Source organism: Limulus polyphemus, unplaced genomic scaffold (assembly GCF_000517525.1).
Source record: "Limulus polyphemus unplaced genomic scaffold, Limulus_polyphemus-2.1.2 Scaffold1671, whole genome shotgun sequence".
NCBI lineage: Eukaryota > Metazoa > Arthropoda > Merostomata > Xiphosura > Limulidae > Limulus > Limulus polyphemus.
This window is the reverse complement of record NW_013667281.1, coordinates 158,594-172,392: the sequence shown is the minus strand read 5'-3', so window position 1 is coordinate 172,392 and position 13,799 is coordinate 158,594. Positions and strand designations below refer to the sequence as shown.

General features: G+C 33.5%; 1 protein-coding gene across 1 annotated transcript in view; it reads right to left on the bottom strand.

Moving 5' to 3' along the window:
- Positions 1-3,581: 3,581 nt before the first annotated feature.
- Positions 3,582-13,799, bottom strand: part of LOC106464507 (high affinity cationic amino acid transporter 1-like) — a 60,480-nt gene continuing 50,262 nt past the window's right edge. Inside the window, exons 5-7 of the mRNA XM_022392246.1 lie at positions 12,109-12,246; positions 6,697-7,957; positions 3,582-4,447 (exon numbers count right to left, since the gene is read on the bottom strand). Coding sequence (XP_022247954.1) covers positions 4,293-4,447; positions 6,697-7,957; positions 12,109-12,246 — 1,554 coding nt within the window. The 3' untranslated portion in view covers positions 3,582-4,292. The remainder of the gene's footprint in view (positions 4,448-6,696; positions 7,958-12,108; positions 12,247-13,799) is intronic.

The following is a 13,799-nucleotide window of genomic DNA, read 5'->3' as shown; positions in this document are numbered from 1 at the left end:
GACATTTGTCTTTACTCTGGATTAAAGGATAGGCTACTAGATATTTTGGTTGGAATTTATTATCACTTATAAGCATGAATGACGCTCACATGCACAGAAGATAAATATTTATGTACACGCCTAAAGAAGAAAGAAATATCAGGTTCATACGTTAAACAAAGCTGCATATAAATATATTAGATTAGAAAATAATTTAGGCTTGTATGAAACTTCAAAAATAAGACGCGCTAGCGGTTGTGTTTCAATAAATTTTTTGAATGTGGAATTATAAGCAAACGTGTGATTTACAAATGTCAAAATAAACGTTAATATTTTACGAGTTTCCACACGGTTAACGTGCCGTACTGTTGAGATGTGGTTTAGTGGCTTGCGTATCGTTAATGTCAAAAAGAAAAAGGGATCGCGTTCCGCACTTTGAGGCCCTGGGTGCGTTATAAGGGTAATAGTCAAGACACACTCTTCAGTCTTACAAGGGTAGCTCAAGAGCTAGCAGAGGAGAATGTTGACTAGTTGGCTTTTATTATGTGAAAATTTTGGCTTTAGTATTTTTCACAATACAGTTTTCTTATAACTAAATCCTTGATCAGTAAAATAATTCGTTACAAAGAAAACTGACTAGTATCAGAAAGAGCTTGATGATGATAAGGTTTATTGTGACAATTTGAGTTTCTGTAATTTAATTAATAAAGCAAATCTCTTAAGGATCAAACACAAAAACAAAGAACATATGCACCCGGCTCATTAATCAAAACCATGTGTTCAAAGTGTTTGTTGAGCCGTAGTAGCACGTTGATGAATTGGAGTTAATTGATTGTACATGAAAGTGATATAATAATTACGTCATATTACAAAATTAATGATCGGTCTTTTTTTTTTGACATTCTAGTAATGTGTACAGAAAGTAAGATAAGGAACGTTACGAGAAATAAGAATACTTAAGGTTATCTATAGATATCCATTTTTTTTTTTTTGTGGCAACGATGGAATAGATAATTTTTAGTTTCCTCCACGGAACTCATTTTATGAATTCTAAGTGGAGTAGCCCCCCCCAATGGTACAGCGGTATATTCTGCGGACTTAGAACGCTAGAAACCGGGTTTCGATACCCGTGGTGGGCACAGCACAGATATCCCTTGTATAGCTTTGTGCATAATTAAAAACAAACTAAGTGGAGTACCACTTATCTTTTGGATACCGATATCGAATTCCGTTATGTTTTGTATTTCTTAGCAGTTCAACTTGAAGAATACTTGATACCTGTACTTCCTTAAGGAAAATTGCACCACTGGCTTTCTCTTTCATCTGAAGATAAAGCAACTAAAAATGACTTATAAACTTACAAAAGAATTAACAATCAAGATAAATTTTAAGATGAATTAATTAAATAAATGAATTTGAACTAGAAACTGACATATAAAATATAATGAATTTCGGTGATATTAAGGACATAATACTGCATCAAGTGGCATTTCTAATTGAAAAAGATGAAAAAAATAGATGGAAATCATACGAAATATTTCTTAGATACTGGAGTGTAATTGTTAGTCGTAGTAATGTTCCATCTTGATCTGTTTCTTCAAAGGACGTGTGTGAAATGATGAAACTACTCCGTAAATCATTAAAGAAATGAAAAACTGGCTAATTCTATTACAGCTTTTACGTGTAGATGTTTGTTTTGTTTGTAGTTAAGCAAAAAGCTACACAATGGGCTATCTGGGTTTCTAGCGTTGTAAGTCAGCAGACATGCTGCTGAGTCACGGGGGGGGGCACATGTAGATGTACTCACTACTCAAATATTTCAAACGTAGAAGTAAAAATCAATAAATTACTCTATGTGTGTATATATACACATTTTTTGTGTTTAAACGCAAAGCTATGCAATGGGTTTCTGCGCTGTACCCACCGCAGATATTGAACACAGATTTTTTTAGCGTTATAAGCACTCATGCTTACCATTGAGCCACCTCTCGATTTAGAAGATTATAAAAAGTTTGGTTATTGAGTCTTCACATTATCGGTATCACTCTCAATCAATGAATTCTAATCATTGTAAGTTTTTTTTTATGACATTGCATACTCCTAGTTGGACCGACAGATTAAATCAGCTTTATTAATTACTGGGATAATTATAGTTCTAATCTATGTAGGTAGCTTGGTTTGATTAGAAGTTAATTATAATTAATCATATTCCAGATTTTAATCAAATATACATAGACGCAAAAGTCAGAAAAATATGGAATGTAACTACACAGTGTTTCAGCTGATGCAACAGGTAACTGAAAACATAATTTTATGTACTTGTCAGATATTCTCAGTCTTCATTTATGTCTTTTGCCTAGCTGTGACCCGTTGTGCTTGCTAATACTTTGTTGATGTCCTAATGTTTACGTTATATAAATGAAATTGTCATTTTACTTACCAAACGTAAGAAAAGTAAAATATATATAAGCAACACTTTTTTAACACAATTTTCTTCTGTAAAGTTTTATGAAAATGTTTTAAACCTAATCTTACGCGTGGGAAAGAATATAATTCATTTACTGACCACACTTTAACAATTTTCTTATCAATGTTAAAATCCTATTGCTATGTTTACGACACTTTGTAGGAAGCCACGAATGACAAAATGTTATTGCTATGAATATGACTCTTTATAGAAAGTCATCAATGACAAAATTTTTGTCATTGATGACTTTCTATAAAGAGTCATATTCATAGCAATAACATTTTGTCATTAGAAGCTTCATACAAAGGGTCGCAATCACAGCAATAACATTTTGTCATTGATGACTTTTTACAAAGGGCCATAATCATAGCAATAAAATTTTATTGCTATGATTATGGCCCTTTGTAAAAAGTCATCAATGACAAAATGTTATTGCTGTGATTGCGACCCTTTGTATGAAGCTTCTAATGACAAACTTTTATTGCTGTGATTACAATATTTTCTAGGAGGCCATCATTGAGAAAATCTTAGTGCTATGGTTAAGACTGTTTACAGAAACTCATCAATGACAAAATGTTACTGCTATGATTACGACCCTTGTATAAAGCCACCAATGGCAAACTGTTATTGGTAGGATTATGACCCTTTGTATGAACCCACCAATGACAAAATCTTATTGTTAGGATTATGGCCCTTTGTATGGAGTCACCAATGACAAAATTGCATTGCTATGATTGCAACCCTTTGTATGGAGTCATCAATGACAAAATCATATTGCTATGATTAAGACCCTTTGTGTGGAGTCATCAATGACAAAATGTTATTGCTATGATTACGACCCTTTGTATGGAGTCACCAATGACAAAATCTTATTGGTCTTCCTCTGTAGTAAGTCTTTGATAATTGCTTACTTGATAAGAGTGCATAAGAAATACATTATATACATAATAGTTTAATGGTATTCAACATTTTACAAGTAGATATAGGTATGCATAGAATATTCTACAGATAATGTGTGAAAACGTTTGAGATTTACTTAGTTTAACCGTGAAGTTACTCTGTGTACTCATTTCTGTGTACTATGTTCTAAATGATCATGGCTCAAACACACCCGTATCGTTGATCCTACTGTTGCACGGATCCATGTTTTTTTATTTGCACACTATATTACAATTTACATATTGATCTCTCGAAAGCATACTACGTTTAAATTATAACGTTCATTCTAAATAATACAAGCGCTAATCAATCTATTTTTATATATTCTGAAGAAACACTTGAGAATTTCAAAACCTACATTAGTAACTAAATTGTATTCTATAGAATATGCTAATATAATTTATATATGTCAGTATGGTAAATCTAGCTTCAGTAAACACTTTGTACATAGGCCTATTCCGAATTTAAAATATATTATTTCCATAATCCTTTTTAAAAACTGTAAAATTGTCGTGCTCCTGTTTTGTTTTTATTTCTTTTTCAGCAGTTTTCTTTTTACTATTTACATTAGTTAAATTTAGTATTTTCGTTAATGATGTCCTTTGATAAAATGCACTTCGTTTCAACCACTAACAAAAGTCCATCATAGCAGCATTGACTCACTCTTGTGATTTAAAAATCCATTAATGTCATATGTATTTATATGTATTTAATAGCTTTGCAGCAGAATACTTTTAAATATGAAAAATACAATATTAATAATACGATTTCGTGAAGAAAACCAAGGATGAAACGTTTATATTAGCTTTGCTCATTTTTTATATTCTAAATGAACTTCGGCTATAAATCATCTGCCACAAACGTTTAATCACATTCCAGGCTTAACTTGACATTTCGAACAACAATTTCATGAGACATTGACTAGAGCTTCTCTTTCATTTGAACGGTAAGTTGCATCAGCATTGGGTTCTTCCACCACATCTAATAGTGCCACGTCAACAGAATCATCCAAACTTCTCTCTGTACTGTGCCATACTCCATACGCCATGTATTCAAGGATTCCTGTGAAATGTGAGAATAAATTTAGGTTTAGTTCTATAAAAATTAGGCTTTTGTAGATAATAGATGTTCCCTGTTTATCTTTTACAAATATAAAACTTACATGAAGAATATACATGGAATAAAAATTTATAAAACCTAAACTTTGCGTTTTAACTTCTGAATGTTTTTAAATGCTAATCTAAATCTGTTAGCAGATTTTAAAAACGTCAAATTGAATGATGTACTTTAATAGTTTTATTGATTTTTAAAACGATTATCCAAATTTAAAGAATAAATATAAAATGCGAATTCTAATCTGTTTATGGATTTCAACAAGCTAAACTGTATTGGGTGTTTCAGCCAATAAAGTGTGAGTTCTAATCTGTTTACAGATTTCAAAAGGTTAATATGTACTATATTTACCAAACTATTAAAGAAAGTTAGTATATGCGTTTCGATTTTGTACACCAATGTATTAAAAAAATAATATTACTTCCAATCCACTTCGTTAACATATTAAAATGTTTTATTGTATTCAAACCTAAGCTATTTTGAAAGATCACTGCGCTCTCTGGTGGTATAATGTCGTTATTGTCTAAATATATTATGCTCTTTCTAATTTTACAAAATGTTTAGAAGTTTATAAAAACACAAAACGCAATTTCCTTATATTGTTACTGACCAAAAAAGAATATTTTTTTCGAAAGTTTTGTATGTTATTTCCACATATTTATATATATTGTAAAAGCTATATTTTGACTGAATCAAAGTAAACTAACATACATTGAATACTTATCCTCTACTGTTTTATATACATAACTACGACTGTCATCACACTGTTATGTTAATATAATCACTACCAAAGTCATAAACCTATCCTTTTTGTACGTTATTAAGCACAAAATTATAAGCCCTCTGGCTGCTCAGCAGTAAGTCTGAGGACTTATAACGCTAACATGCACACCCTTCTGCTCTCCATAGTTTGTCTAGTGTAGAAGGAGGGTGGCTTCTCAGTGTTCATTTCAACAGTCCAATCACACAGAAATCTATAAGTGCTGTGCCGTCGACAGAAACGGCAAGTCTTCACATGGAATAACCTAGTACCCGTTTCATTCTCCAGCTGTTTGAGGTTAAACAGATGGTTAAACGGATATATAGTGGAAGCAATCTGTGTTGCTTTTCCTCATGGATGGATATCCTTCTTCATTATTTTACGTATTGTTGCCTGGGTCACGTAGACGGCTTTTGACTCTGACATTTGTGTTTGTGGATTCTCACCTGCTACAACACGCCGCAATTTGCTTACCACGGCTTGAGAACGACTAGTTGTAGGTCTTTTTCTGGATGGTACTGGGTCCCCAAGTTGAACCACATTCCTTTATTTTCCAATGTCATCAAATACAATCTAAATCCAATTCTTAACAAATCTTTATTATCTGAGTGTATGAATATTTTTGTGTACGAAAGGACTGTTATCCACCTTTTCCAAAAACGATAAATTTTCAGTGGCATCACACTACCTACAAAACGCCAATGTCAAAATGCAGTTCTAATACACGCCGTTCCACCTCGACTTATATCGGCTGTGGTTATCATGAAACCTACTGATGTCAATGTTCAAAACAGTTATAATATAACGTGCTCAACCTTCTTGATATACATATATATACACAAATTTAGGGTTTTCTCATCTTATTGAAGCAGTTCGTTCGCAAAATCCGCCAAAAAGGTGAAATACGCGGTTTTTTTTTATTGGCGATTTCAATTATGCATTAAAATGTCAACATACAAATGATTCCTGAAATGTAATTAAAAGTAATAACATGCCGTTTATTATATAGACCTGGGTATTTGAATAAATGGAAATCTAAGTTCACGTTTTACTAACTTTTTAAGTGTTGTAAAAACTACGTATTGATTAGAAAGCTATCAGTTACCCAGAGACACATTTAGTCATGGTGATAACCGAATAACTGATAAGTTTGACTATAGAAAATAATGGCTAAAATAACATTTGGCATAACGTTCATATTCTTAAACAAATCAATAACTTTTGTATCGCAGTCTTCATTTCCATATTATTTAATAAAAGCTAATTGCAACTTTGCGTTTTCTGTTTTATTATTCTAATATATTATTTCAGTAACACACTGCCAGTAAATAACTATGTATACATACAACTTTTCAACTGGTATGTTGTATTGATGATTGAATTAAGCTAAATTATTGTTCTCTGCCGTAAAACACTTTCAGAATGATTTTAAACTTACCAAGAAGAATCCAGAACAGGAACGCCAACCAAGAAGTGTAAGAAAGAGAAGCCATGAAATGAACTGTCATCCAAAGAGCACAAAGTGGCAGCACAGGGACACACGTAACACTATTTTTAGATCTGGGCTTATGATGTGGTTGTCGAATTATACACCCTACACAGACAACAACAGTTATCATTAGAAAGCTGAAAACGACTTCAACCCACCAGCGACTCTGGGCGAATCTGTGTGGGACATGCATCGTGATTACCCCCATTGCACCGATTATTGTGATAACGGCAGCCACCAGAATAGCTGTGACAACAGCTGACTTAGAAGTTGGCCCGAGTTTTTGATTTGTGCTGTCTTGGGCTGATAATTCTGTTAAGGAAGTGACATAAGTGTCATTTACGAGCTCAACTGACACGGGCCTTGGATGGAGAGCTCCGTAGTTTCTCCTTCTTCTGTCAGTCATTGTGATCAAATCGACTGTTGGTCTTCCACCTACACTGTTCGCATAATCGGTATTTCTTGATGAGCAGTATTCAAGACAGTTGCTTCTTGTAATAGCCTCTGTAGTAATATTTTCCCCGGCAAAAGAGGTTTGAGTGCTGGCGTTCACAACGTGTAGATAATCTTCTGCATAAGAATTGTGGCCTGATAAGTTAGCGCCACCAAGTGGCAGAGTAGCTGTTGACTCTCGAGACATTTCAGATAACTCAAGTGGTAGACCCTCCAAAACACCATAACGTAAACAAAGAACCGACAGCAGCACAGAAGTGAAAGAAGTAAGAGTTCCCATTCCCAGAATTCCAAGTAAAGTTCGAGAATCGCAGAATAATGCAAATACAGCTGAAAGTGAAGCCGAAACGATACAAGCGGACCAACTTGTTCCTGTGCGTTCATTGTAGCGTGTCAGAAATTGGAATAAAAGACCGTCGTTGGCAAGGGAATGCTGCACACGAGACAGAGCGAAGAGGGACGTACCCACAGACGACAACAGTCCACAGTTGGCTCCGACAATCACGAAGAGTTTCATTCCACGTATCTTGCGAACTTCAAAAGCTTCCAAAAGAGAGCCTCGTCGGTCCAGAAGAGAACAGGGAATGACTAATGTCACAGCCGTGGCCGTGATAAATGAAACCACTAATCCCACAAGAAAAGTAAAATTAACTGCTCCCGGCAATGTTTTCGTTCGATGCATTATCTCTCCACCAGAGGTCGCGATTACATCATAGCCCACGAAGGCAAAGAAACAGACTGATGCAGCAGAGAAAACCTGAAAATAACAACATATTTCTGTATAATTCAGTTAATTATACATTTTCGGCTTGTTTTAAGTAAATTACTCATGTTTTGTTCAAACAAACCATGAAACTACAGGTTCTTTGAATATTCCTATATTTTATTATAATTCACTGACATCTATTGCGAAAGCACTACTTTTCAGTTCAGAATTTAACTTATTTCAAATTAAGGTCAAAATAACAGACTTCGCTATTTGAAAATTTCGTTTCAAGGAATTCCCGGTGTGAGAGTTCAGCTCAGAGAAATGAATAATAATAATAAAAAACCTAAAAATTGTAAGCTCTACTTTCTTCTCTCTTTGTCTAGGAAAACAAAATAAACATGAATACTCGGAAATTATTTCAGTCTTTGTTTTTCTGCGCTAATCGCAGGATTCGAACCTCAAGCTTGCCGCTGAGCTACCACGGAGAGGGCATTGTCTTGTTATGGTGTGAATGCCTTTTACAAGTTGGCGAAGCATGATTACAATCATATTACTTATCATTAGACATTAGTATTATATTTGTCATATATTTTTTAACACTGTATTCTATATCTAATCTTTTAGTGGTCTTTAAAAATTATAAGAGCGTTTGTTTGTTTGTTTGTTTTTAATTATGCACAAAGCTACACAAGGGCTATCTGTGCTCTGCCCACCACGGGTATCGAAACCCGGTTTCTAGCGTTGTAAGTCCGCAGACATACCGCTGTGCCACTGGGGGGCTATAAGAGTGTATAATAACAGTATTTCAACCACATTATGGTACACATATCTACTGTTGACATGTTTCGCTCAAGACAAAGCCCATCAGGCCGACTGGGACACAACAAACACATTAGTGGTCAGAACACTATTTATATAAGCCATTTGCTACAAGAACAATTGTTATGGTGTAAATGCCTTTTACAAGCTGGCGAAGCATGATTATAATTAATCTACTTGTCATTCGACATTATTATTCGGCCATTATATTTTAACACTATATTCTATATCTAGTCCTTTAGGGATTTTTAAGAATTAAAGGAGCGTATAATAATAATATTCCAATCACAATACATTATTGTAACAAATGGCTTATATAAATACTGTTTCGATTAGTAATGTGTTCGTTGTTTTCCAGCCGGTTGATGATCTCTGGATTGAGCGAAACGCGTCGTCGGCAATAGCTAAGGCGAACATAGTGTGATTGGAATACTATTATTATACACTCTTCTAATTTATGAAAATCCCTACGGGACTAAATATAGATTGCGGTGTTAAATATAAGCCTAATACTAACGTTCAAGTTTTTACTCGATTTTTTTAATCAAACCATGTAACTGTTAAAAGAATGGCATTAATATTCATTTTATTATTGCAACGAGAAACATTTATATAAATAAATTTTTTTTTTATTAACCTAACCTAATCTAAACTTATTTGTGTGACTATATTGATTTGGGGCCTGAATATCATTTTAGAAAATTATATAGATAATAATAAATTTCAAGCATATTGTCTTATAACAGTCTCATATTTCCTTCGTAGAGGAAAAAACCAATAAAGTGCAGTTCCAAAGATAATTACTACTAGACTTTATTCAAAGGACTGAAATTGGCGTTCTTATTTTTTTTAAGAACTAAAAATTAGCTACTCTTAGAAACCTTCGATTGTATCTGGCATCTCGTTTAAAAGAGAAATAGTTATCAAACGTGAAATGTCCAGCATGTGTGCTTTCAGAAGCAATTCATTATCAGTGGCTTTTTTTTTTTTTAAGTTTATGGCGAATTAGATTTATCGAAACATAACTTTGTTAAAAAAGCGCTTGGTAGAGTGAGATTAAATTTTTGTTTTATTGGTTATTTTTTACTTTTTCGGTTAAAAAAGTATTTTTTGTTCAATACTTTTAGTTACTGGGTACATTCCTCCTCCTTCAATATCGGCACAGTAATTAAATTGAAACTTTCAAAAAGTAGCCTTTTATGATTGAATAGAAGAAGACTAAATGCATGACCGCCTTGTGTACTCCAGCGTGATTGTTCCAAGGGTGAAATTTCCTCAGAAACTTTTCGTTAGCATACGTTTTTTTTTAATCTCATTTAATCTTGTATAAAAGAGAACAATGGGTGAAAGACGCCATATATCACTACTATTTTCACATGTGTTTTTGTGTTGAAAATTACAATTAATAAAAGTAAATTAATAAATTACCATCGAAGTAAACTCTCATATTTTTGCCCCTTCCCCTCCTCCCTACAAGTGGCTCAGTGGTAAAGTCGAGGGCTTATAACGCTAAAAATCGTGATTGGTACATCACGTTTTGTAGCTCTGCGTTAAACAAAGACAAATAAACATATTCATTGTAAGTAACATAACTAAAAAAAAAGATTTTTTATTAGAGTTTGAATATTTCATGAAATGAAGAAACTATGTGTTAGCACTCGTTTGTTAACAGTTTCTTGATAGGAATAAATATTCTCATGTATTTTGTCACTATTGAGTCTATGGCCTCAGAATTACTAACATTTAATTAAGTTTATTATATGGGATTCACTTTCATTTTGTATTAAGTTAAAAATATAATTTCAGAATCTCGCGCGAAGCTACACTGAAGACCTCTGTGTATATCCCTTCCAAAATTTGAATTGATAGACTAAAGAGGAGGCAGTTAGTCTACATTACCTATCGCCTAATCTTGAGCTACCTTTTTCTGTTCGAATAATAGGACTTGAAAGTTTCTCTTATAACCCACCCACGATTCCACAGTGCGGAGCGCGTTTTGGTGGCACTGGCCACAAACCGTGAATCCATGGCACGCAAAACAGTAGTTAGGAGATTTTTTTGTTAAACTACGTATTTATTTTTGGAACGATCGCTCGTTTATACTCCCCATCTACTATATTTAAATCTAAATATCGTGGTTGTAGTGAAATGTTATGTACCAAATAAATACTTAATACAGGGTTAAAATTTTCAGACTATTAATAATGAATGGCTAGCGGTTGCGAATGAAACCATATTTAGTTCTTAACAACTGAAATAAAGCTAGACCCAGGTTTGTTTGTTTGTAGTTAAGCACAAAGCTTGTTTGTTTGTTTGTAGTTAAGCACGAAGCTACACAAAGGGCTATCTGTGCTCTGCTCACCACTGCTATCGAAACACGGTTTCTAGCGTTGTAAGGCTGCAGACCTTCCGCTGTGCCACTCGAATGTAGACAAAATAATTTATGAGTTTCGTTTTACAACTAAAAAACAGATTACAGGCATACACTATACTCAATTAATTATATTTTGCTTATATAACACAGAATCTTAAATATTGAATTTTGCCACAGGCTCTATGTGTCATGCTTACTTAACATTTAGTGATATTAACGGACTTCATACGGTAAAGCTCCGAGAAAATACTTCAGACGTTATACACTTTAACCGGTTAATAATAGTAGAATATCAAGTGCTAAACAAAGGGGCAACAGGCATCAGACAATAACAGGCAACAGTAACAACAGACACAGTAAGGGTGAACAAACTAGGAATTAATTGTACGGTACATACATTGAAATCCGTTGGAATGTCGGAGCAAGACTGGATTATACATACTTTGATTACAGTTTGATATTGTGCCATTTTCCGGATCCGCTAGTAATTATTATTTATCAACTGCATAAAATGCTTTTTTTTATTAAAATTTAAGTATTTCTTTTTATACATTGTGTGTGTACATTGTAAACATCCCTCTTAAAGAAGAGTGATAATGAAATACCAGAAGTACAAACAACTTTTTAACGCTCACATTTTAATGTGAAAAATATAAGAAAAATTTATGTTCACTTCGTTCCACCTCAGACTAGTATTGATCAGAATTATTTAAAGTATATTTGGTTACTTAAAATAGTTTTTAGTCTTGAAAAATTTATGTTCACTTCTTTCCACCTCAGCCTAGTATTGAGCACAATTATTTAAAGTATATTTTGTTACTTAAAACAGTTTTTAGGCTTGCAAAATTTATGTTCACCTCTTTCTACTTCAGACTAGTATTGATCAGAATTATTTAAGGTATATTCTGTCACATGAAATAGTTTGTAATCTTGAGTCTTTGAAAAGTAGTCAATCAAATAATTTTCTAAGCTTCAGAATTACTATAATTATTAATTTTAAACCTACCCCTCCCACGCCGTGGGGGAAGAATCCTGAACCAGCCGTCCAGTTTTCTGAATCCAAGTTGAACATTCCGACCAGTACCATGCCAATTATTACCAGAAAGTTGACGAAGACCAGAGCGTTGTTGACAATACATCCTAACTACAGAATCAGAAGGAATGAAATAAATTGAATTCATGTTTCACACGTTTTTCATCAGACTAGAATGTTACATTCAGAAGTATTTCCTCCATAAACACATATATTAACAAGATAACTTGGTGATTTTCGTTAATGGTCAACACGTGTGAAGTTCCACTTCTGAACTGGTTTTGAACAGAAAATAAAAACTTTGCTATGCTGTCAATTAAACTTAGTGCTCAAAAATATACATCTACAGATACAGTCAGGGTTGAATTTTAGCCAGTACGCAGAATCAGCAAACGATTTTATAGTCGGGATTGAGTATCACCATATAATATTTTGTATTGGTCTTTTCAATAAGAACAGCACTATATACGACACATGGGCTAAGAAGCCAGGTCAGAGATCCCTAAAGTTCAGACTTAACCATCCATAATTTAGGACTGTTGATAAGAAAGAAAGTAACCAGTCAGCAACATCTGTCGCCTGCGCGGTTGTATTTAACAGAATATCGTGATTGACTGTCACAGTTATACTCCCCCACAGCTGAAAGTACGGAGCTTTTTATACCGGCATATCACAGCTCAACCCTTGGACTTTCCGATCCGCAATACGGGACGCTAATCTCTAGACGACGTTTCTTCTGCAATACTTTTTATGCTGTTTATGTTATTTAAATATAAAATTCACGGAGGATGAGGGGGGATGTGCTCGTACGTATTTGCGAATTCGTTCTGCGTATATTGAACAAATTGCATGAAACATTACAGAAACCGACTCTTGGGTCTAATGTATTTAATTCTAGAAAATACAATTTTAAAAACTTCCAAGAAAAATACAAAGTTGATAGAGCAAAACATTGCCCTTCTTTTTTTTTAATTTTCGCAAAATAAGAGAAAGTTTCTTTGTTACATATTTCAAGTTTCCTAAAACTATTTGATTTTCAAGTAAAATTACTGATAGAGTTAAGTTACTCGTTATATTAAAAATATTTTATAACCATATTAAATATTGATAGTAAGAGTTATACTGAGACACAAAATGCTATTTTTAACTAAAATATTAGATATTTGATGAACATTCAAGTCGCTGTCATAACGTGGATGCATTGTTTGTTTCTTACTATGTTAGTTTTGGATTTGTCTAAGATTGACACTGACTGTTTAGAAAGTCAATGTATTCGATTTTGTATATTACCTGCAGCCCTTGACGCTGAGATTGAAGTATTATCTAAGCAACTACAGTTTTTAAACTAGACAAAGTACTATGTTCCAACTTTTATTTAAATAATGCGTAAAAAACTAGAGGACTGGACCCAGACTTGAACGACTGAAGTGAATTTGCAAGGTTCCTAAATTCAAAATCAATAACAGCTTAAGAATGTTAAGCAGCCCATATTCATAAAGATATAGATAAATAGATAAAATAATGAAATGTAACAACGAATAAGTTTGCAGTGAAGGGTAAGTTAAAGTCCCTCTAAGATTTAACAAAGAATAAGTTTGCAGTGAAGGGTAAGTTAAAGTCCCTCTACAATTTAACAAAGAATAATTTGCAGTGAAGGGTAAGTT